This window comes from Anomaloglossus baeobatrachus, chromosome 1, assembly GCF_048569485.1.
Source record: "Anomaloglossus baeobatrachus isolate aAnoBae1 chromosome 1, aAnoBae1.hap1, whole genome shotgun sequence".
NCBI classification, from domain to species: domain Eukaryota; kingdom Metazoa; phylum Chordata; class Amphibia; order Anura; family Aromobatidae; genus Anomaloglossus; species Anomaloglossus baeobatrachus.
Window position 1 is genome coordinate 328761755 of NC_134353.1, and position 24236 is coordinate 328785990.

The 24236-nt window shown below is 44.6% G+C and overlaps 1 protein-coding gene across 2 annotated transcripts in view; it reads right to left on the bottom strand.

The window, feature by feature from the left end:
* Positions 1 to 24236, bottom strand: part of CDS1 (CDP-diacylglycerol synthase 1) — a 130107-nt gene that overhangs the window by 69897 nt on the left and 35974 nt on the right. For both annotated transcript variants that reach the window (XM_075352000.1, XM_075351993.1), the window contains exon 2: positions 16089 to 16219. In XM_075352000.1, the coding sequence (XP_075208115.1) occupies positions 16089 to 16219 (131 nt within the window). The remainder of the gene's footprint in view (positions 1 to 16088; positions 16220 to 24236) is intronic.

The following is a 24236-nucleotide window of genomic DNA, read 5'->3' on the forward strand; positions in this document are numbered from 1 at the left end:
TTTAAACTGTCAGTTTCCACTGTGAGGAACATAGTAAGGAAATGGAAGAACACAGGTACAGTTCTTATTAAGCCTAGAAGTGGCAGGCCAAGAAAAATATCAGAAAGGCGGAGAAGAAGAATGGTGAGAACAGTCAAGTACAATCCAGAGACCACCTACCAAGGCCTGCAGCTTCATCTTGCTGCAGATGGTGTCACTGTGCATCGGTCAACAATACAGCACACGTTGCACAAGGAGAAGCTGTATGGGAGAGTGATGCGAAAGAAGCCGTTTCTGCAAGCACGCCTCAAACAGTCGCCTGAGGTATGCAAAAGCACATTTGGACAAGCCAGTTACATTTTGGAAGAAGGTCCTGTGGACTGATTAAACAAAGATTGAGCTGTTTGGTCATACAAAAAGGCGTGATGCATGGAGGCAAAAAAACACGGCACTCCAAGAAAAGCACTTGCTACCCACAGTAAAATTTGGTGGAGGTTCCATCATTCTTTGGGGCTATGTGGCCAATGCTGGCATCAGGAATCTTGTTAAAGTTGAGGGTCACATGGATTCAACTCAGTATCAGCAGATTCTTGACAATAATGGCAAGAATCAGTGACGAAGTTGAAGTTACGCAGGGGATGGATATTTCAGCAAGACAATGATCCAAAACACCGCTCCAAATCTACTCAGGCATTCATGCAGAGGAACAATTAAAATGTTCGGGAATGGCCTAGTCCCCAGACCTGAATATCATTGAAAATCTGTGGGATGATTTGAAGCGTGCTGTCCATGCTCGGCGACCATCAAACTTAACTGAACTGGAATTGTTTTGTAAACAGGAATGATCAAATATACCTTCATCCAGGATCCAGGAACTCATTAAAAGTTACAGGAAGCGACTAGAGGCTGTGATTTTTTCAAAAGGAGGATCTACAAAATATTAATGTCACTTTATGTTGAGGTGCCCATACTTTTGCACCGGTCAAATTTTGTTTAAATGCGGATTGCACATTTTCTGTAAGTACAATAAACCTCATTTCAATCCAGAAATATTACTCAGTCCATCAGTTATTAGATATATGAAACTGAAATAGCTGTTGCAAAAACCCAAAATGTTGTAAAGAAAAAAGGTTAACATTAATAGGGGTGCCCAAACTTTTTCATACGACTGTATATCTATATATATCTATATGTATCTCTATATCTATCTATATATGTAGGAATGTGATACAAAAACAGCTATACCAGCATGGAATGATAAGACATTGACAAAACAAGGATTAAACCCGCAGAAATCCAAAAGAAATAAAAAAAGATGCCCATATGTGGGGCCCTCACAATTTGTATACCCTATTAAAAAAAGTTAGTGGCTAATAATAATATGAATTCACAATGCATCCACGGCTGTAATAAAATAAGAATAAAATGTCTTCAGCACACGAGGATCTAAATAATGATGTGGATTAACATTTACAATAGCAGTTTTGTAGGTAAAAATCCCCTTGATGTTACTTGTATTAGGCTACTTTCACACATCCGGTTTGAGCCCTGCGGCTCAATCCGGCTGTGAAAACTATGCAACGGATGCGGCGAAAACACCGCATCCTTTGCATAAGTTTTTACATGCGGCCGGTCCGGTTTTTTCCGGTTGCGGCATGCTACTGAGCATGCGCAGTGGAAAAAACCGCATGCGACGACCGGATGCGGTTTTTTCCACATCGCGCCGCATCCGGCCTCCATAGGGATGCATTGAAAAATGCACCGCAGCGGCCGGATGCGGCGCGATGCGGTGTTTTTTGCCGGAGCAAAAAACGTTGCAGGGAACGTTTGATCCGGCCGCCGCATCGGCTAAATCTGCCGCATGCGGCCAAAACCGGACCGAACACAAGCCCCTGCGGCACAATACGGCACTAATGTAAGTCTATGCAAAAAAACCCGCAATCGGCGTTACAAAAGCCGGTTGCGGTTTTTCTGCAGAACGCCGTATTGTGCCGCAGAGCAAAAATCCGGATGTGTGAAAGCAGCCTAATATGAGTAACTGTACAACTGCATACTTTGATGGTAAAATGTTATAAACTATAAGGTTTAGGTCACTCACTATGTCGCTGGCTTAGCTATGGTTTACCAGTGGTGCAAAAAATACCTTGTGAAAACTAGGATCAAGCACATTGATTAAAAATAATTGCTTTATTTTTTTTCTTGTAAGCTCAGAAAAAAAAAATAAAAAAAAAAGACATCTTGCAACTTTTTCTCCTTTGGGGATATGCAGACTTCTTGGACATTTTCACAGATGACGAGAAAAGTTGCACATTTTAGTACAAATCTTTTACACATCAGTATTTCACACACAAAAACCTGCAGTGTCTAAATGTGGGCTACAGTCCAAAGCGCATTAGACGCAAAACTGCCTTACAAAAAGAAATGTGGACTGGCCAAGCGTTAATGGACCTTTTCCCTCAGATGAGATCTGCGTCAGGTTGCAGAAAGTCTGCTGAGTAGGTAAAGCGTTACTATCCCTTTTCTTTCCCCTTGGAATAATAGTATAAATCATAGGACAGTATATACAAAAGATATTTTTGATGATTTCCATAATTAAAGATGTGGTCTGCTTTCATCCAAAATTTGGGGTACAGGCAGATAATGCAGTCTTCTGCTCTGCTCCTGGACAATTTTCATTTACAGTACTGACTTGACACCGGTGAGGCCAGTGATTGGCTGCAGTGGTTATATATTGTAGACTTGACATCGCTGCTATAGTCCTGTAAACCAGGGGTCTTAAACACCGCTGAATGAGAGTCTAAAGCCTGCTTTACACGTTACAATTAAGCATACGATGTCGTATGCGATCGTAACCGCCCCCATCACACAAACAATTATTTGCAGTCACACGTACTTACCCTTCCATACGACCTCGATGTGGGCGGCGAACGTCCACTTCCTGGAGTGGGAGGGACATTTGTCGTCACATCGACGTCACGCGGCAGCCGGCCAATAGTAGCGGAGGGGCGCAGATGAGCGGGACTTAAACATCCCGCCCACCTTCTTCCTTCCGCATTGCTGGCGGGACGGAGGTAAGGAGATGTTCATCGTTCCCGGGGTGTCACAAACTGCGATGTGTGCTACCTCGGTAACATTGAACAACCTCACGTTCAATTTTTAGCAATTGAACAACGTGCATGCGATGAATGTTTTAATGTTCAATCGCAATCGCACGTAGCTGTCACATGCTATAATATAACTTACGATGCCGGATGTGCGTCACTTACGACGTGACCCCGCCGACACATCGTAAGATATACAGTTAGGTCCAGAAATATTTGGACAGTGACACAATTTTCGCGAGTTGGGCTCTGCATGCCACCACATTGGATTTGAAATGAAACCTCTACAACAGAATTCAAGTGCAGATTGTAACGTTTAATTTGAAGGTTTGAACAAAAATATCTGATAGAAATTGTAGAAATTGTACACATTTCTTTACAAACACTCCACATTTTAGGAGGTCAAAAGTAATTGGACAAATAAACCAAACCCAAACAAAATATTTTTATTTTCAATATTTTGTTGTGAATCCTTTGGAGGCAATCACTGCCTTAAGTCTGGAACCCATGGACATCACCAAACGCTGGGTTTCCTCCTTCTTAATGCTTTGCCAGGCCTTTACAGCCGCAGCCTTCAGGTCTTGCTTGTTTGTGGGTCTTTCCGTCTTAAGTCTGGATTTGAGCAAGTGAAATGCATGCTCAATTGGGTTAAGATCTGGTGATTGACTTGGCCATTGAAGAATGTTCCACTTTTTTGCACTCATGAACTCCTGGGTAGCTTTGGCTGTATGCTTGGGGTCATTGTCCATCTGTACTATGAAGCGCCGTCCGATCAACTTTGCGGCATTTGGCTGAATCTGGGCTGAAAGTATATCCCGGTACACTTCAGAATTCATTCGGCTACTCTTGTCTGCTGTTATGTCATCAATAAACACAAGTGACCCAGTGCCATTGAAAGCCATGCATGCCCATGCCATCACGTTGCCTCCACCATGTTTTACAGAGGATGTGGTGTGCCTTGGATCATGTGCCGTTCCCTTTCTTCTCCAAACTTTTTTCTTCCCATCATTCTGGTACAGGTTGATCTTTGTCTCATCTGTCCATAGAATACTTTTCCAGAACTGAGCTGGCTTCATGAGGTGTTTTTCAGCAAATTTAACTCTGGCCTGTCTATTTTTGGAATTGATGAATGGTTTGCATCTAGATGTGAACCCTTTGTATTTACTTTCATGAAGTCTTCTCTTTACTGTTGACTTAGAGACAGATACACCTACTTCACTGAGAGTGTTCTGGACTTCAGTTGATGTTGTGAACGGGTTCTTCTTCACCAAATAAAGTATGCGGCGATCATCCACCACTGTTGTCATCCGTGGACGCCCAGGCCTTTTTGAGTTCCCAAGCTCACCAGTCAATTCCTTTTTTCTCAGAATGTACCCGACTGTTGATTTTGCTACTCCAAGCATGTCTGCTATCTCTCTGATGGATTTTTTCTTTTTTTTCAGCCTCAGGATGTTCTGCTTCACCTCAATTGAGAGTTCCTTAGACCGCATGTTGTCTGGTCACAGCAACAGCTTCCAAATGCAAAACCACACACCTATAATCAACCCCAGACCTTTTAACTACTTCATTGATTACAGGTTAACGAGGGAGACGCCTTCAAAGTTAATTGCAGCCCTTAGAGTCCCTTGTCCAATTACTTTTGGTCCCTTGAAAAAGAGGAGGCTATGCATTACAGAGCTATGATTCCTAAACCCTTTCTCCGATTTGGATGTGAAAACTCTCATATTGCAGCTGGGAGTGTGCACTTTCAGCCCATATTATATATATATAATTGTATTTCTGAACATGTTTTTGTAAACAGCTAAAATAACAAAACTTGTGTCACTGTCCAAATATTTTTGGCCCTGACTGTATTGTAGCGTGTAAAGCCCGCTTTAGACACACATTCATTTGAAATCTATTGCCGTGCAGAGACAATGACATTGCCAGCCGCCCGCCAACCAGAGGCCAGCAGCTGACATCAAATCAGCTTGCCAACGCATGGCAGTGATGTCATACTCTAGAAGTAAGCTGGTGGCCTCTGATTAGCTGACAGCTGGCCTGGACTGGGCCACAATCGTCAATGGGTCTACGGTGACTGCAGATCACATGTGCAGAAAAAAAGATGCGGGATACGAAGACATGTGAAGAATCTTTTCTTTTTTTGTGTGTATGTGAAGAATAACACAATAGGTGACACATGATGGGGTCATTACTACAAGATGGGGACATTATGACAAGAAAGGGACCAGGATGAGGACAGTACTACATGATGGAGACCAGGATAGGAACAGATCTACAAGATGGGGACCAAGATGGGGACATTACTACAAGAAAAGGAGCCGGATGGGGATATTACTACATGAAGGGAATCGGGATGGGGACATTACTACAAGAAGTGGACTAGGATGGGAACAATACTACAAGATGGGGACATTACTATAAGAAGGGAACAAGGATGGGGATATTAACACAAGATGGGGGCCAGGATGGGGACATCACTACAAAATAGTGACTAGGATGGGATATTACAAGGAGGGGACCAGAATGGGAATATTACTACAAAAAGGGGACCAGGATGGGGACAATACTACAAAAAGGGGACCAGGATAGGGACATTACTACAAGAAGGGAACAAGGATGGGGATATTAATACAAGATGGAGAACAGGATGGGGATAGTACTACAAGAAGTGGACCAAGAGGGGGGCAATACTACAAGAAGTGGACCAGGATGGGGACAATACTACAAGAAGTGTACCAGGATGGGGACAATACTACAAGAAGTGGACCAGGATGGGGACAATACTACAAGACGTGGACCAGGATAGGGACAATACTACAAGAAGGGAACAAAGATGGGGATATTAATACAAGAAGGGGACCAGGACAAGAACATTACTACAAGATGGGGCAGGATTGGGATATTACTACAAGAAGGGGACCAGGATAGGGACATTACGACAAGAAGAGAACAAGGATGGGAATATTACTACAAGATGGGGACAAGGATGGGGATATTTCTACAAAAAGGGGACACGGACGGAGACATTACTACAAGATGGGGACCAAAATTTGGACATTACTACAAAGTAGGAGCCAGGATGGGAACATTACTACAAAATGGGAACGAGGATGGGGACATTACTACAAGATGGGAACAAGGATGGACACATTACTACAAGAATGAGACAAAGATGGGGACTTTTCTTCAGAATGGGGACCAGGATGAGGCATTACTTCAAGATGTTGGCCAGAATTACTATAAGGTGATAATTGTAAGATAATATTACTATATCATGTAGAGGAAAAAATCCAGCATCAGAAGGAGAAAAAGTAGTAATAAAACTTGAACTTTATTAAATCCATTAAAAACAGGATACAACACGCATGGAAGCTTGGGGACACACAGTGAAACACAGGACTATCCTACGCGTTTCAACCTTGCGGTCTTAGTCATGGATAGTTTGGTATCTCCAGAATGAGAAATTTAAGACTATGCAGAAAAAAGGGGCGTCATAGGTGCTAATTAGAAACAAACATTCACAAAGCTGTGCACTCGTTTAAAATCATGAGAAAAAAAAAAGGCACAATGAGAACCACAGTGTGATTTACAGACAGAGACACCAAAAAACATAAATGGACACAAATTAATGAAAAAAAGAAAAACAAAAAGAGAAATGTATTAAAAAAAAAAAAAAGTTATATATGTATATACATGAGAACACGAAAATAAAAAATGAATGTATATGTATTTATAATAAAACCTTTATGTCCATGTATATCAGATATAAAGAAGCAAAAAACAAGATTTATTTATGCACCCGCATAGATACGTACAAGTACCCAGGCACGCATCTATGCAAATATATAGACATGTACGCCTGAGTGCAGGATTATAGGAAGTACAAGCGTTTTGTTGAGAGAAAAAATATGTATATATGTGCCTCCCAATAAATATTGAAGCTATGAAAAAAGCCTTATTTTTAATTTTAATATTAAGTACCCTGTTGATTTATTATGTTGGTGAGGGTTAACAAGCTTTTGTGTGAGGTGTTTTCACTCTTGTGGAATCGCAGGTGCGGCTCACCACAGCCAGACACTCAGGAACACCGCAGAAAAAACTGCTGTGCGATAGGTATGTGGCCGTAATGGGGAACCGCAACAACGGCGATGTATATCAAAACTGAAATATCTTGAAATATATTTGTTAAAGATTTAAGCATACCTTAGTACAAAAATCGGTTTGCAACATGCATCAATGTGGAAACATGAATGTAAAAAAGGAAAGATGGGAGGAAAATGAAAATATATTTTATCAAATGTATCAAGGGCCATATAAATAAAAATAATAATAGTGTAATTTAGGCCAAGCCGTAAATACGGCTCGTTGAAACAGGACCCAAAGCACATCGCAGCAAAGGCTGCAGTGTGATTAGTACGGCCACAACGGGAACCGCAACAGCAATCTGATACATATTTACATATTTGTTTCTAATTAGCACCTATGACGCCCCTTTTTTCTGCATAGTCTTAAATTTCTCATTCTGGAGATACCAAACTATCCATGACTAAGACCGCAAGGTTGAAACGCGTAGGATAGTCCTGTGTTTCACTGTGTGTCCCCAAGCTTCCATGCGTGTTGTATCCTGTTTTTAATGGATTTAATAAAGTTCAAGTTTTATTACTACTTTTTCTCCTTCTGATGCTGGATTTTTTCCTCTACATGATTGTGTTTCTCCGCCCGGGCCAGGGCGTTCCGTGCATCGGTGGTGGATCCTAGAGTGAAGAGGGGTGAGCTGAAATTCTTCTTTTTCTAATATTACTATATGTGGCCAATTAGGGGAAAACAATTAGCAAAAATGATTTAAAAAAAATAAAAATCAAAATGAAGCATGAAAAAAATATTTTGCCACCAAAAATGCTGTTTTATAAATAAACCAAAGGAAATAAAAACGGGCATGTTTGTTATCGCCACATTCATAACAAATTTAATCTATAAAACTGTACGAAAACCCATATGACGAATGCCATTTAAACAAACTTAAATAAACAAGTCAAAAATGTAAAAAAAAAAAAAAAAGACCAAAAAAGGTGTATAGAAAAAATTATGGTATGACTAAAATGTCACTTTGTCCTGCAAAGAATGCGGCCTCCCCAAATTTATTTTTTTTCTATCTGCGGCCCATATACCCAGTCGGTTGTAAAAACCCTGCTGTAAACAAACACTGGCAAGGAGCAGTAGAGAAACAGCACGGAATCAGCAGGGGTTTAAGACGGTAACAAATGTTGTTGTTTGTATATTTTCAAGCTTTACCAGCCTGTTCCCCAGTTTTTAGTGAAAACGGATAACCCCTTTAAGCTACCTGATTGAAGACAAAGACATCAGATCTGGTGTTTCCACCATTTGTATTTTTTTTTTTCGCTAAAAAGAGTTTGTCACCCAAAACTCCATTTAAACTGCAAGTACAGCCAAAATCATGCCTGTACTATAAACTTTACTGCTTTTGCTCTCCAGAAAAAAAAGTCCTCTCTCTAATATGGAAATCAGGGATGTTCAGTATGGACAAGGGCTCTATGCACCGTTCACATCCCCTAAATTAGAAGGGACGTGCTGGCTTGAGCTTGACTGACTGTGCTCCTTTTGCACAAAGCGAAATTTGCTTTAACTGAATGGCACCTGCGTACTGATATTCTTGGAGCCCTGTGATGCGCACACAGTGTTAGTGCGTGCGTGTCATCCTTCCTCGCTCACGACTGTAGCGTATGCTCGCTACACTGTTACACCTGTCATAATAGCAAATGTCCGCTACAGTGCGTGCAAGGAGTGTCGCACAACCCAACTCTGTGTGCACAATGCTGTTCTCCAGGTGTGTCGGTGTGCATGCATGAAGCAGATAAGGCAACTTTCATTCTACCCGAGCGAGTGCTGTCAATCAAGTTAAGGGACAATGTGCCCAATGATAACTGAGTGTGAGTAACGGTGTACAGAGCCCTTGGCTACACCAAGGGTGAACAAAGAAGTCATAATTACAAGTGAAGTAATAGGGCCCATAAGTTTTCTATCTTGGAGAAGTATTAAGAGACATTTGTATAAGTCTCTGTAAGGGTACTTTCACATTTGCGTTTTTTCCTTCAGTCGCAATCCGCCGTTTTGGAAAACAGTGCAATTAGTTAATGGATGTGCGCTGCTTCCCATAGATTTGTATGGACGACACATTGCAACTGATGGTCCTGCGTTGCATACACCAGCCGAAGCCGCGTTGCATCCGCTGGGCGAAAATAACGCACCATGTAGCATTTTTCTGCGCTTCCCAGAGCGTCAAAAAAACGCAATGTGCTGGATTCTGTTGGCGTCCGTCATTTTTATAATGGAAGCCAATGGTGGCAATATCCGTCAGAATCCGTCATTTGACAGATTCCTGTAACGGATCCGTCTTTACACAACTGCGCATGCTCAGTTGAGTAAATTGCTGAAAAAAAAGCTACAACGGATTCCATTGTTTTGCAGGATCTGTTGCATCAGTTGTGCCACTATATGCAATGCATCCGTTACATCCGTCACACAACGCAAAGCGACGGATGCCGCACAACGCAAGTGTGAAACTAGCCTAAGGCCCCTTTCACACATCAGCTTTTTTACTGATGCCGCTGGATCCATTTTTTTCTCATTGACTTGCATTAGCGACGGATTGTGAAGGATGGTCTCACGTTCCATTCATCGTTCCGTCGAAAAATATTTGTCCGTTGGACGGAGACGACGTCCACAGTAACGTTTTTTGTGTACGTCGAAAAAACGGATTTTTGTGTACTCACCGTAAAATCGTTTTCTCTTTGCCATCATTGGGGGACACAGGACCATGGGTGTTATGCTGCTTATCCATAGGAGGACACTAAGTAGATGCAAAGATGTTAGCTCCTCCCCTGCAGTATACACCCCCGTGGCCGAGCCAGGCTACTTCAGTTTTAGTACAAGCAGTAATAGAACAAGTAACAAAAAACGTGAGTGAATACTCATAACAAAAAGGTACTGAGAGAGAAAAAACTAAGGCCCAACAGGAAGGGTGCTGTGTCCCCCAATGATGGCTAAGAGAAAACGATTTTACGGTGAGTACACAAAAATCCGTTTTTCTCTGACGCCTCATTGGGTTAAGCAGGACCATGGGACGTCCTAAAGCAGTCCCTGGATGGGTAAACAATAAACAACGCAACCCAAGGACTAGGAACCAGTCACACATAGCCAGGAGCGCCTACTGAGATAGGTGCTCCACTGTCGTTTGCAGAAATTTTCCTACCTAGGTTTGCCTCAGCCGAAGCCTGGGTATCGGTAATGCTTTGAAACAGTAAGCAGGCTAGACCAGGTCGCAGCCTTACACCCCTGTTCCACTGAAGCCTGATGCCTAATGGCCCAAGAGGCGCCAACTGCTCGCGTAGAATAAGTGAGTCTGCAGCCCACTATGAATGAGTTGCAAGTGGTAGACTTCCTGGATCGCAGAGCGAATCCAGTGAGCCAGCGTTGCCTATGAAGCTGCCTGTCCTTTCTTAGGCCTTTCAGGAATGACGAGCAAGGAGTCCATGTTCCTAAAGGGGCTGTCCTGGATACGTAATATCCGAGAGCCCTCATAAGGTCTAGCGAATGTAGAGACCTTCCCAACCTATGGACTGGGTGTGGACAAAAGGAAGGCAGAACTATGTCCTCGTTCAAATGAAACGGGGAAGTAACCTTCGGAAGAAAATCCGGAAGGGGGGTAGAACCACCTTGTCCTAATGAAAGATCAGAAAGGCTTAGCGGCAAGAGAGTGCTGCCAGTTCCGAAACTTGTCTGATGGACGTAATCGCCACTAGGAATGTTACCTTCCAGGAGAGAAGAGCAAGAGAAGATTCCTTAAGAGGTCCAATGGGTCCAGCGACCATTTGTACGGTGCGACTAGATGGGAAACGCCTTGGAGGAAGGTCTTGACTTGCAGATTACAAGCTAGACGGCATTGATAGAATATTGAGAGAGATGAAACCTACCCCTTACGGGAGCTGAGGACCAACCCCTTTTGCAACCTGACTGCAAAAAAATCAAGAATTCTGGGGATCGTCAGGGGCATAGATTGGACATTAGATTCCCTGCACGGGGAAAGGAAAGTTTTTCACGTACGGTGGTAAATACGAGATGAAGGCCGGCTTTCGGGCACTGATCATGGTGAAGATGACCGCGGGAGAGACTCTCGCTCTTGTTAATGTCCAGGTCTCAATGGCCAGGCCGTCAACTTCAGGGCTCTGGAGTTCTGATGGGAAATGGGCCCTTGGGTCAGCAGGTCTGGGATGCTTAAGAGGCGCCATGAGCAATTGTACTAATTCGACGTACCAGACGCGCCTGGGCCAGACCGGTGCTATTAGTATCACCGGGACGCCTTCTGCCTTGATCTTCCTGATTACTCGCGGCAGCAGTGGCAGAGGCGAAAAACATGTAAGGTAGACGGAAGCGACTTCAGGAGGAGACTAGAGCATCCGCGCTGATGGACTGTGGATCACATGACCTGGCTAAGAACGCGGGTACCTTTGTGTTCAACCTTGAGGCCATTAGACCCACGTCTGGCTTACCCGAGCGAGTGCAGATGTGTGGGAACACTTCTGGGTGGAGAAACCACTCTCCGGCGGCCAGGCCTTGGCGACTTAGAAGGTCCGCCACCCAGTTCTCTACTCCTGGTATGTGTACCGCTGAAACCACAGACCCCGTCGATTCGACCCAGGTGAGGATCCTGAGGACCTCGAGATAAGCTGTCTTGCTGCTGGTACCTCCCTGCCGCTTGACATAAGAAACAGCTGTTGCATTGTCCAATTGGACCCGAATAAGACGACCTGCTAGCAGATGGAGGAACGACTTGAGCGCTAGAAAGATCGTGCTGATTTTCAGGATGATTTCTGGGAAGGGAAGACTCCTGGGGCGTCCAACGTCCCCAAGCAATGTGGAGCCAGTACGCTGCTCCCCAGCTTAAGAGGCTGGCGTCCATGGTCAGGAGTATCCAGTCCACTTGGGAGAGAAAATCTCCCTCTCAATATGGAAGAGGGCCGAAGCCACCAGCAAAGCGCATACCTGACTGAAGGCGTCAGTTGAAAAGTTCGTCCAGGGAAAAGGGGCTCTTGTCCTAGGCAGCTAGAAGCGCAAGCTGCAGTGGGCGGTGGTGTGGCTAAGCGAGCGGCACTGCCTCTATAGCCGCCGCTATCCTACCTAGCACTCTCATACTGAATCGTATGGAGTGAGAGGAGTACATTGAAGGCAGTGTACCGCTTGTTGTAGAGCGGTCGCCTTGTTTTGAGGGAGAAATATCAAGCCCCGAAGGGTGTCCAGGAACATGCCCAGGGAGGTGACGGATTTTGACGGGACCGGGGATGATTTGACTGGAGTCAGAAGCCACCCTAAACGGGATAGGGTGCCCACAGAGATCTGCACGCTGGTTGAGCCCTTGATGAGGTTATCCAAGCAAGGCAGAGCAGCCACTCTCCTGGCGTGAAGGGCACTCATGGCAGCCGCCATGACCTTGGTGAAGACCCTTGGTGTTGTGGCAGGGCCGAGGGTAGGGCTACAAATGAAAAAAGAAGTCCTGAACCGCGAAGCGGAGGAACCTTTGGTGAGCTGGGGCAATGGGTACGCGTCCCCGATAGCTATGGAGGCAAGGAATTCTCCTTCGACCATAGAGGTAATAATGGACCCTAGGAACTCCAATCTGAATCTCCTTACAATCACATGTTTTCTAAGGTGTTAGAGGTCTAGGATGAGTCGAACTGAACCGTCGTTTTTTGGAGACCACAAAGAGGTTGGAATAGAAGGCCTTGAACCTCTCGCCGTCCAGAACAGGTACTATCACCCCCGCCGTTTGGAGGGAGTGCATTGATGAGGAGAAGGCCTCACGGTGTTCTGGAGCCTTTGAGGGGGTTTGAGAGAAAAGACTGACCCGGGAATCGGGTCCGGAATTCAATGTGGTAACCGGAAGACACAAGGTATCGCACCCATTTGTGGTCTGAGGCGGCAGCCCAGATAGAGGAGGACGAGACTCCTCGGTCTTTGTATAGACTGTCAGGACGAGGTGGACTTGGGGAGGGCTGAGAAGGTCAGGCCCTGCGTGTCTAGTAAAAAACGTCCTGGGCTAGAGTTGGGGGAGGGAGGTACTCTTTTTCTCCCTTGGCGTCAGGAAAAAAAAGAGCCTGTCCAGACGATCGCCAAACCATCGGTCTGGAAAAAAGTACTGTCAGAGGCTTTTTAGGGACAGAGTCCGCTCTCCATTATCGGAAATAGAGGGCCTTACGGATGGCTATAGTATTTGAGGTGGAAAAAACTGCGCAGGTAGCAGCGTCGAGGCAGGCCTACATGAGTTACTCCGCCGCCGCAGCAATGTGAACTGTTACTTCTGTGAGGGTCTGAGGAAAACTGGTATTCCTGGTGCCTGTGCGACCCACACGGAAGGAGAGAGGGATTCACGGCCCCAAGGCGGAGCGATCAAGCTGCTCCACTTGTCTGTCTGTTGGGTCCTTGAAGGAGGATCCATCAAGTTAAAAAGATAGGAGGGTCTTTCAGGCGGGCGGGAGGCCGGGGGAGAGGGGGGGTCCACCGAGGGCGGATCGGCCCAGCCCTTAGAGACAGCTAAGTCAAGGGGGAACCAGGACTTCATGCGTTTACGGATACTGAAGCACCGGCAAACATTTTTTTTTTTTTTTTAGGTTTCTTCACCCTTTTAAAGGAGACCGCATGGTCAGTAGTAGTGGATGGGAGATCTTCCACATGCAGAGTTTGGTTGATTGCTGCAATAATGGAGTCAATCACAGCTTAATCGCTCGGGGAGGTTGAAACCAAGGAATCATCCTGGTACAAACATCATTCCCTTTCCTCCGGCTCCTCAAAGACCGCGGAACATGTGGGAGAACCCCATCTGTGTAAACCCAAGGGAGAACCATGGGGCTCATGCCCTTTTTCTGATCTGCAACCGGTGAAAGAAAGGGCTGATTCTTATCAGAAGGACCGTCCTAGAGGTGTCATCAGGCTGCGTTCTGTCCAGGGGCCCCGAGGGGTGTGAGGACGATGTTGCATAGCCAGCACCAGGTTCTGGGAACTGTGCCCATTCCGGGGGACTGGGAGTCGTAGGCTCTGGGCTGGCAGCGTTTGCTGCGGTGGTGGCGGCGGGTGGGAGGGGGTAGCTACAACGGCACCGGACTCACAGAAGGAAGAGGTGCTATCAACCCCTAGTAGCTCAGCGTGGCAGGTAGTGCAGGCTGAACAATAGGTGTACATTAGAAGTCTTATAGCTGATGCTGTAGTTGTGCAGGGCATAAAACATGTGACTGCAGCCCCTGGCTGATGAGCCGCAAACTCTGATTGTAACGAGGGACCAATGCTCTGCACAGCTAATGTGAGAAAACAAGTGAGGATCTAACTCACCCAGAACGCTGATGGCCCCTCCCCTCCTCCTGCATCCCAGTTCCTGTGGGAAGGAGGAAGCCAGCTCTGAGAGACGCCCACAGGCTCTGATCACAACGAGAGGGAGCGATGCTCTGCAGAACTCCTGTGTGAGGAGAGCTGCGCGCGCTTTTGTGAGGGGGGGCGTCGCTTATCGAGTGTCGGAGGGGGCAGGGCTTAGCTCCAACAAGAACGCCGACATGGGAAAATATATAAAAAAAAAAAAAAAAATGATGGGAAGGGACTCCCCTTTCCCCCTCCAGCCCTGCACAACAATGGTGTACAGACAAAAACTCTATAAGTGTACCGCAGCTGCAGGTCCTGGAAGCTCTCCCCCTCCCCCCTCCACCGGTGGAATGCTATGCAGGAGTCTGCAATCAGCCCATGTGAATCCAGTCAGGGAGGATCTCACCTCAGCTCCAATTCCTGTCAAGGAGGATCTCACCTCAGCTCCAATTCCTGTCAGGGAGGATCTCACTTCAGCTCCAATTCCTGTCAGGGAGGATCTCACCTCAGCTCCAGTGTGGAGATTCTGACGCCTGCTGTGCCTGGTCACACTTGGTGCAGAGCGTGTATCAACTCAGAGCCTGCCAGAGGGACTGAGGAAGTTTTTCATCTGCTCTGGGCTCTGGAAAATTGGTGCCTATAGGAACCGTCATCCAGTGAGTAACAGCCCATGTGAATCCAGTCAGGGAGGATCTCACCTCAGCTCCTGTGGAGATGGCAGTCTGATGCTTGCTGCCTGGTCACGCTGGTGCAGAGCGTGTATCAACTCAGAACCTGCCAGAGGCACTGAGGAAGTTTGTCATCGGCTCTGGAAAATCGGTGCCATGAGACCAGTCGTCCAGTGAGTAACAGCCCAGGATCCAGCGTCGCAGGAGGTGGTACCGGCGGGCGACACTCCGCGTTCCCGCCTGTTGATGGTTTTGGGAAATCGGTCCCCGAAGGAAACCGTCGCTCTCTAAAAACAAAAAATTCTTGCTGCAAAGATGTGCCTCCTTTAGACACTAAGCTAAAACTGAAGTAGCCTGGCTGGGCCAGGGGGTGTATACTGCAGGGGAGGAGCTAACATCTTTGCATCTACTTAGTGTCCTCCTATGGATAAGCAGCATAACACCCATGGTCCTGTGTCCCCCAATGAGGCGTCAGAGAAAAACGGACAGAGACAGACCCATCGCCGTCCGTCGTTTGGTAGACTAGAAGCCTATGGGCGCAGGATCCGTCGTAATCCGTCAAATGACAAAATCCGACAATGGATCCATTTTCTTTTAACTGAGCATGCTCAGATGGGGTGTAAAAACACCTGTTCGGCTGAAAAAAACCGATACGACGGATCTGTTTTTTCAACGGTTCCATCGCATCAGTTTTTCAACAATCTGCGACATATCCGTCGATCCATCGAGCCAACGGATTGTGACTGATGGCAAAAAACTGATGTGTGAAAGGGGACTTAAATACAAAATTGTACCGTGCTCCTAAGAGATATTCATTTATATAGAATCAGACAGTTTTATGTTCATCTTGTATTAATCTCATTTTATTCTCACTTTTAACAAACGTTAAATCATTGATACACACAGACATATGTACCTGGATGACATTCCAGACAGAGCACTGTTCAGCAGTTGTGGGGTGCTATCACTGGGGGCAGAAACATCAGCAACATCAGCTTCAAAGGCGAAGTCTGCGTCTGCCTCCGCATACTTGTCCTCAACCGTTTCCTGCAGAATAGAACAAACATTTTAGCAGGTTCTTCACATATCACTAAAAAGCACTTGATAAACAACCTATGTACGGTATATTCTATTTGCCTTTCAGAAGCCAACCTGAAATCCAATACAGACTGGTAGTCAGTAAGCTCTCATGATCAGAAAGAGTGCCAGATTGAAAAAGTGTTTTCAGAAAGGATTATCGGATTTTGGCACAATGAAATTATTTAGTATAGCAAATATTTGCCTATTAAATATACTTCTTATAATAACCGCCAGCAAACACAAACACCAATAATGGGGTTTAAAAAAAATAAATAAAATAAAGAAATACAGTGCCTACAAGTAGTATTCAACCCCCTGCAGATTTAGCAGGTTTGATAAGATGCAAATAAGTTAGAGCCTGCAAACTTCAAACAAGAGCAGGATTTATTAACAGATGCATAAATCTTACAAACCAACAAGTTATGTTGCTCAGTTAAATTTTAATAAATTTTCAACATAAAAGTGTGGGTCAATTATTATTCAACCCCTAGGTTTAATATTTTGTGGAATAACCCTTGTTTGCAATTACAGCTAATAATCGTCTTTTATAAGACCTGATCAGGCCGGCACAGGTCTCTGGAGTTATCTTGGCCCACTCCTCCATGCAGATCTTCTCCAAGTTATCTAGGTTCTTTGGGTGTCTCATGTGGACTTTAATCTTGAGCTCCTTTGACAAGTTTTCAATTGGGTTAAGGTTAGGAGACTGACTTAGGAGACTGACTAGGCCACTGCAACACCTTGATTTTTTCCCTCTTGAACCAGGCCTTGGTTTTCTTGGCTGTGTGCTTTGGGTCGTTGTCTTGTTGGAAGATGAAATGACGACCCATCTTAAGATCCTTGATGGAGGAGCGGAGGTTCTTGGACAAAATCTCCAGGTAGGCCGTGCTATCCATCTTCCCATGGATGCGGACCAGATGGCCAGGCCCCTTGGCTGAGAAACAGCCCCACAGCATGATGCTGCCACCACCATGCTTGACTGTAGGGATGGTATTCTTGGGGTCGTATGCAGTGCCATCCAGTCTCCAAACGTCACGTGTGTGGTTGGCACCAAAGATCTCGATCTTGGTCTCATCAGACCAGAGAACCTTGAACCAGTCTGTCTCAGAGTCCTCCAAGTAATCATGAGCAAACTGTAGATGAGCCTTGACATGACGCTTTGAAAGTAAAGGTACCTTACGGGCTCGTCTGGAACGGAGACCATTGCGGTGGAGTACGTTACTTATAGTATTGACTGAAACCAATGTCCCCACTGCCATGAGATCTTCCCGGAGCTCCTTCCTTGTTGTCCTTGGGTTAGCCTTGACTCTTCGGACAAGCCTGGCCTCGGCACGGGTGGAAACTTTCAAAGGCTGTCCAGGCCGTGGAAGGCTAACAGTAGTTCCATAAGCCTTCCACTTCCGGATGATGCTCCCAACAGTGGAGACAGGTAGGCCCAACTCCTTGGAAAGGGTTTTGTACCCCTTGCCAGCCTTGTGACCCTCCACGATCTTGTCTCTGATGGCCTTGGAATGCTCCTTTGTCTTTCCCATGTTGACCATGTATGAGTGCTGTTCACAAGTTTGGGGAGGGTCTTAATTAGTCAGAAAAGGCTGGAAAAAGAGATAATTAATCCAAACATGTGAAGCTCATTGTTCTTTGTGCCTGAAATACTTCTTAATACTTTAGGGGAACCAAACAGAATTCTGGTGGTTTGAGGGGATGAATAATAAATGACCCTCTGAATAAACTTTTCACAATTTAAAAAAAAAAGAAATAACATTCTTTTTTGCTGCAGTGCATTTCACACTTCCAGGCTGATCTACAGTCCAAATGTCACAATGCCAAGTTAATTCCGAATATGTAAACCTGCTAAATCTGCAGGGGGTTGAATACTACTTGTAGGCACTGTATTATATATATATTATATTTACACAATACCAACAAAAAGTTAGGGATATTTGGCTTTCAGGTGACATTTTTGGATGATCCTAAAATACTCTCTAACCTTTTCAGGTGATGTTAATGTGACCTTCTCTAAACTTTTGATTTCACATGTCCAATGTTTCACTACTTTTTACACAACTTGCTGTTCTCTAACAAGAAACTTAATAGCAATATTCATAAAAGGTGTTTGATCCATGAATCACCCAATGAATTTCAGGGATCAATTGGTCTTCCTCATCTTGTTGGTTGCATTTTGACATCATGAGACGAAGACGACACCTAATAATTTATCAACAGTACTTCGCCATTGTGAGGCTTCTCAGACAGAAGTGGCCACTGAGCTTACAGTGTCACAGAGTGTCATCAGCAGGTTGCAACAGTGATACAGAGAGACTGGAAGATTCACAGAAAGGCATAGAAGTGCATGTCATTTGGCCACATCCCACACTGATGACTGCTTCATTGTGATGAATAATGCCCTTCAGAACTGAATGATGAATGCAGCACATCTCCAGGCACATTTAAGAGAGGTGAGAGACACCCAAGTGTACCGTCAGGCCATTCAAAACCATTTAAATTAGTATGGTCTGCGTGCTAAACAACCTGCAAGAGTACCTGACCACACCACCAGGCACAAGGAGCATTTATGCTAAACAAGGGACCAGGGGGCTTCAGTGCAGTTCACTGCAGAAAGTCCATTCATGATGAGCGGCAATGTCGGTAACCAACAATGTTGGTGACGTCAAGGAGAGTAGTATAAATCAGGCACTGTTGTCACCAGACGAGCCTTCGGTGGTGGTGTTACAGTGTGGGCAGGTGTGTCTAATCAATAAGCACCGCGACAAGGTGTACCCAAATTGGGATGGTACCTAACACTCTAGGATTAAAAACTTACCATGTAATTGGGATGGTACCTAACGACTCTCTAGTATTAAAACCTTACCATGTGTCAGAACAGACCTCAATCGTTTCAGTTATAGTACTTCCCATGGCTGTGTGTCCATAGTCGGGACCTAGCCACTCTCTGCCCTTATTCAGATTGAGGTTAGTTTTGACACACGGTGAGGTTTTAATACTAGAGAGTGTTAGGTACCATCCTGATTTGGGTACACCTTGTTGCGATGCGATGACTTTATACTTTTTTGATCAAAAATAGTGTTTACTAAGTACCCTATGTTTAATTATTTGCACTATGCTTTTATTTAGTTACAGCAGGGTATATGTCCATATTATTTTCAGCTTGGGTTTCCTTTGTGAATGGTACAGTGAAAAACTTAGACTACTACTTGTATAACATAATTAATCCAGTCATTGTGCCTCTGCATGAACAACATAGGCCTAATTTGATCTTCATGGACAACAAATCTCCAGCTCATCAAGGTCACATCATTAGGGAACGGCTGATGGAGACTAAAGTACCTCAAATGGAGTGTCCTGCACTTTTTCCAAACTTGAATCGCATAGAAAACCTATGGGATCAGCTGGGTCGCCATGTAGAAACTTGTAACTCTGTTATTTACTGTATTTTGTTTTTTGTACTTTCCCCATTTTTTTTCTGTCCTGCACTTAGTAGCACCTTAACAAAGGCCGAATATAGCCGTACGGGCCAGATAATAAATATAGGAAGATATACCGCTGTGTAACGCCCATTGTTGCAGTGATTTTGAGTCTGTGGGGCGGTGTGACCTGGAGTCATGGGAACTCAGCCTTGCAGCATGGGTGCTGTGAGGCACCAGGTCACCTGCTCTGCTGGTGGATTGTCGCTGTGGCAATGGTTGGCACACGGTTCCGCACCATTAAGGGTGCTTTCACTGCGGCACAAATGGATTTTTTGCAGCAAAGCCGGACCCTTTACAAATGTGTTGTCATTTCAATGCATTTGCAATGTAATCACGGCAATATGCGGTCACGTGCGGTTGCGTGCGGCACACACTGGATCCGTTGCTTTACGGTCTCTCTCTCTCACCCTCGCAGCGTGTGCGGGCTGTGAGGTCAGCGGAGTTCGGCCGCCACTGGAGTCGGCTGATCTGAACTCCGTTGACCTCACAGCCCGCACACGCTGCGCAGTGGGACACAGAGCAAGTAATCGGCCGGCACTGGAGTCAGCTGATCTGAACTCAGCTGAACTCCTAACCACACAGCCCGCACATGGTCACACGTGATCGGCAGCAGGCAATGACTGCTGTTAACCTGCATCCATCGCAGTGTGTGCGGGCTGTGAGATCAGGAGTTCAGCTGACTCCAGTGCCGGCTGATAAATTTTGTGTCCCGCTGCATCCATCGCAGCAGCCACAAAAAAAAAAGAAGAAGGATCCGGTAAATAACAATTGCGGTTGCACGCGTTGCACATTCAATCCGCAGAATCCAGTCATATGTGGTTTCCGTTTTTTTGCCGACAAGCAAAAAACCGCTGATGTGGAGGGACCTTAAGGCGTCAGAGTAGGGACCCACTCAGATGCTTGCTGTGACGTGGCAGTGGCTTCATACAGTCTGATCAGAATGTTAAACCAAGAACCTCATGTTCAGGTATTTCCTTTTTTGCCTAGCGGCATTAGATCAACTGATGAATTTTGGATGTGCGGCGGCGGCAATTTCTTCTTTTTCTACCACATTGTTGCTATACCAAGATTCTATTCACCTGCAAGCCATGTGTGCCAAAGTATTTTTTTTTTTACTTAAAGATTGAGTCATTCTTCTAATCAACTGCAATCAAATAGGCAATTGAGCAATATTTTTGATTATCTGATTTTTTTTTTTAGTTATCAGACCATAATTAGGTCAATCTTGAATAATCAGGGAAGTTACCTGTAGCAGAAGTCATGAAGATGACACATTTAGCCCAAGACTGAAACTTTGTCATCTACTGACAATCACTTACAGGCATAGATAAAAAGGTTGCCACATATTCGTCTAATAAACAGATCACAAAAATTGTTCAGTGCTTTCTCACTAGCAGTCCTTTGAGGAATGAAGATCATTTCTAATTCCTAATCAATAGCAGCAGAAAGTTGTGTCCTTCTATACATTTTACCAGCAGTGGTCATTGGAGGCTCAGGCCATCACTGATCGTCATTCTAGCTCATAGTAAAGGGGACCCAACTCAATGACATCTACAGTTGAAACCAGAAGTTTCCATCCATGCTCTATAAAGACACATCTGCATGTTTTCTCACCATCTGACATAAAATCAGAATAAACCTTTCCCATTTTAGGTCAATTAGGAACCAAAAATGATTTATATTTGGCGAATTCCAAAATGATGAGAGCGCAAATGTTTTAAGGTATTTTTATTGTTTTCTGCAAAGTCAAAAGTTTACACTGCCTTTTCAGCTTTGCCCATAATTTTCAATAGGATTGAGATCAGGGCTTTCTGATGGCCACTCCAAAAACACTGACTTTGTTGTCCTAAAGCCATTTTGTAACCAGTTTGGCAGTATGCTTCAGGTCATTGTCCATTTGGAAGACCCATTTCCGCCCAAGCTTTAAAGTTCTTGGATGATGTCTTGAGATGTTGCTTCAGTATTGCCACATAATCTTCTTTCCTCATGATGCCATCTATTTTGTGAAGTGTACCAGTCCCTACTGCAGCAAAACAACCCCACAACATGATGCTACCACCCCTGTGTTTCACAGTTGGGATGGTGTTCTTAGGCTTCAAAGCTTCTCCCTTTTTCCTCCAAATGTAACAATGGTCATTATGACTAAACAGTTCAATTTTAGTTTAGTCAGACGACCAGACATGTCTCCAAAAATTACGGTCTTTGTTCCTGTGTGCATTTGCAAACATAAATCTGACTTTTTATGTTTCTTTTGGAGTAATGGCTTCTTACCGGCAGAGTTGCCTTTCATCCCATGTTGATACAATACTTGTTTCACGGTGGATAATGACACAACCTTACCAGCTTCCGCTAGCATCTTCACAAGGTTTTGCTTTTGTTCTTGGGTTGATATACACATGTCTGACCAAAGCACATTAATTTCTAGTAAACAGGACCCCTCTCCTTCCTGAGCGGTATGAAGGCTGCCATCTTGTTTGTACTTACATATACTTGTTTCTACACATGAACGAGGCACCTTCAGGTATCTGGAAATTACACCCAAGGATGAACCAGACTTGTGCAAGTCCATCTCTTCCTGAGATCTTAGCTGATTTCGTTTGACTTTACCATGATGCTACACAAAGAAGCTGTGTGTTTCAGGTGTGCATTAAAATACATCCATAGGTGTGTGTCTAATTAACTCAGATGTTGCCAATAAGCCTATCAGAAGCTTCCAAAGACATGACATCATCATGTGGTCTATCCCATATTGTTTAAAGGCATAGAACTCTTAGGGTATGTAAACCTTTGACCTTGCAGAAAGCAATAAAAATGCCTTAAACATAATCTCTCTCATTATTCTGGCATTTGGCAAATATAAATAATTTTGGTTCCTAATTGACCTAAAATGGGAAAGGTTTATTCTGATTTCATGTCAGATAGTGAGAAAAACATGCAGATGTGTCTTTTTAAATAGTGTATGTAAAGTTTTGGTTTCAACTGTATATGCAGTAAGGGTGTTCTGGCTACAAAAAAAAAAAATAAAAAAAAAAATGATGATGCAAGTTGGAAATAACGGAATGTATTAGAAACAGTTATTGTGAAACTAAAATCGCAGCTAGACTGTCAGATTCATTTTTACCCCTATGTTTAAAGTAAAACTAAAAGTTAAGTCAATCAAAAAAAAAAAAATAAAAAAATAGAAAAATGTGAACACAAATTATCTTCTATGCAAAGGATATGTTAATTTGCTAACTGCAAGAGATCCAATTACTGAGATCGGAGCTCTAGATTAGTCTGGGTTCTAGCTTTGGTCCCTGGCCACATATTTAAAGTATATGCTACAGAGTTTCACAGAAAATAACATCTGGCTCTAATTGTGAAGCCAGACTCTGACTCAAATTGGATTCAGTTTTGGCAGCATAAATCGTGACAGGTCTCTTTAAAGGTAATCTGTCACCACGTTTTGCCGCATAATCTGATAACATAGGAGCAAAGTTCCCGATTCCAGCAGTGTTTCACTTACTGGGCTGCTTAAGGCCCCTTTACACACAGACTTTCTAGCGATCCCACCAGCGATCCGACCTGGCCGGGAATCGCTGGAAAGTCTCTACATGGTCGCTGGTGAGCTGTCAAACAGGCAGATCTCACCAGTGACCAGCCACCAGCGACTCGTGTAACGATGCTGCGCTTGGTAACCAGGGTAGATATCGGGTAACCAAGCAAAGCGCTTTGCTTGGTTACCCGATATTTACCCTGGTTACCAGAGTACACCGCTTACAGGCTGCCACCGCAGGCTCCCTGTACACGTAGCTAGGGTATAGATCAGGTTACTAAGCAAAGCGCTTTGCTTAGTTACCCGATATTTACCCTGGCTACGTGTGCAGGGAGCTAGCGCTGGCAGCCTGTAAGCCGCGGACGCTGGTAACCAGGGTAAATATCGGGGAACCAAGCAAAGCGCTTTGCTTAGTTACCTGATATTTACCCTGGTTACCAGCGTACACCGCTTACAGAGTCTGTGCTCGTTGATCCCCGCTATCTCGTTGATCCCCGCTATCAAACACACCGATACATGATCCACAGCGGGAAACAATGGACCAAAAAATGGTCCTGAACAACTTGTAGCAATCAGCGACCTCACAGCGGGGGCCAGGTCGCTAATGCGTGTCACACATTGCAATGTCGCTGGGGAGGTCGCTATTACGTCACAAAACCGGTGACGTTACAGCGATATCACTAGCGATGTTGCAGTGTGTAAAGGGGCCTTTAGTGTATTTTTGATAAAATTACTGTGTAATCAGCAGTAGATTATCACTAGAGGACTACTTGGCGTGCTGCCAGGTAGTCCAGCATATTCATGAGCTCTGTATAACTGGTAGATCTGCAGCAGAGAAAACATTGATTTTATCAAAATGACAGCAAACAGCTCAGTAAATGACACATTGCTGAAATCAGGGTCTTGGTCTCTATATGCTCTCACATGGGGAAGCAAACACTTGGAGAGAGATTCCCTTTAACCCCTT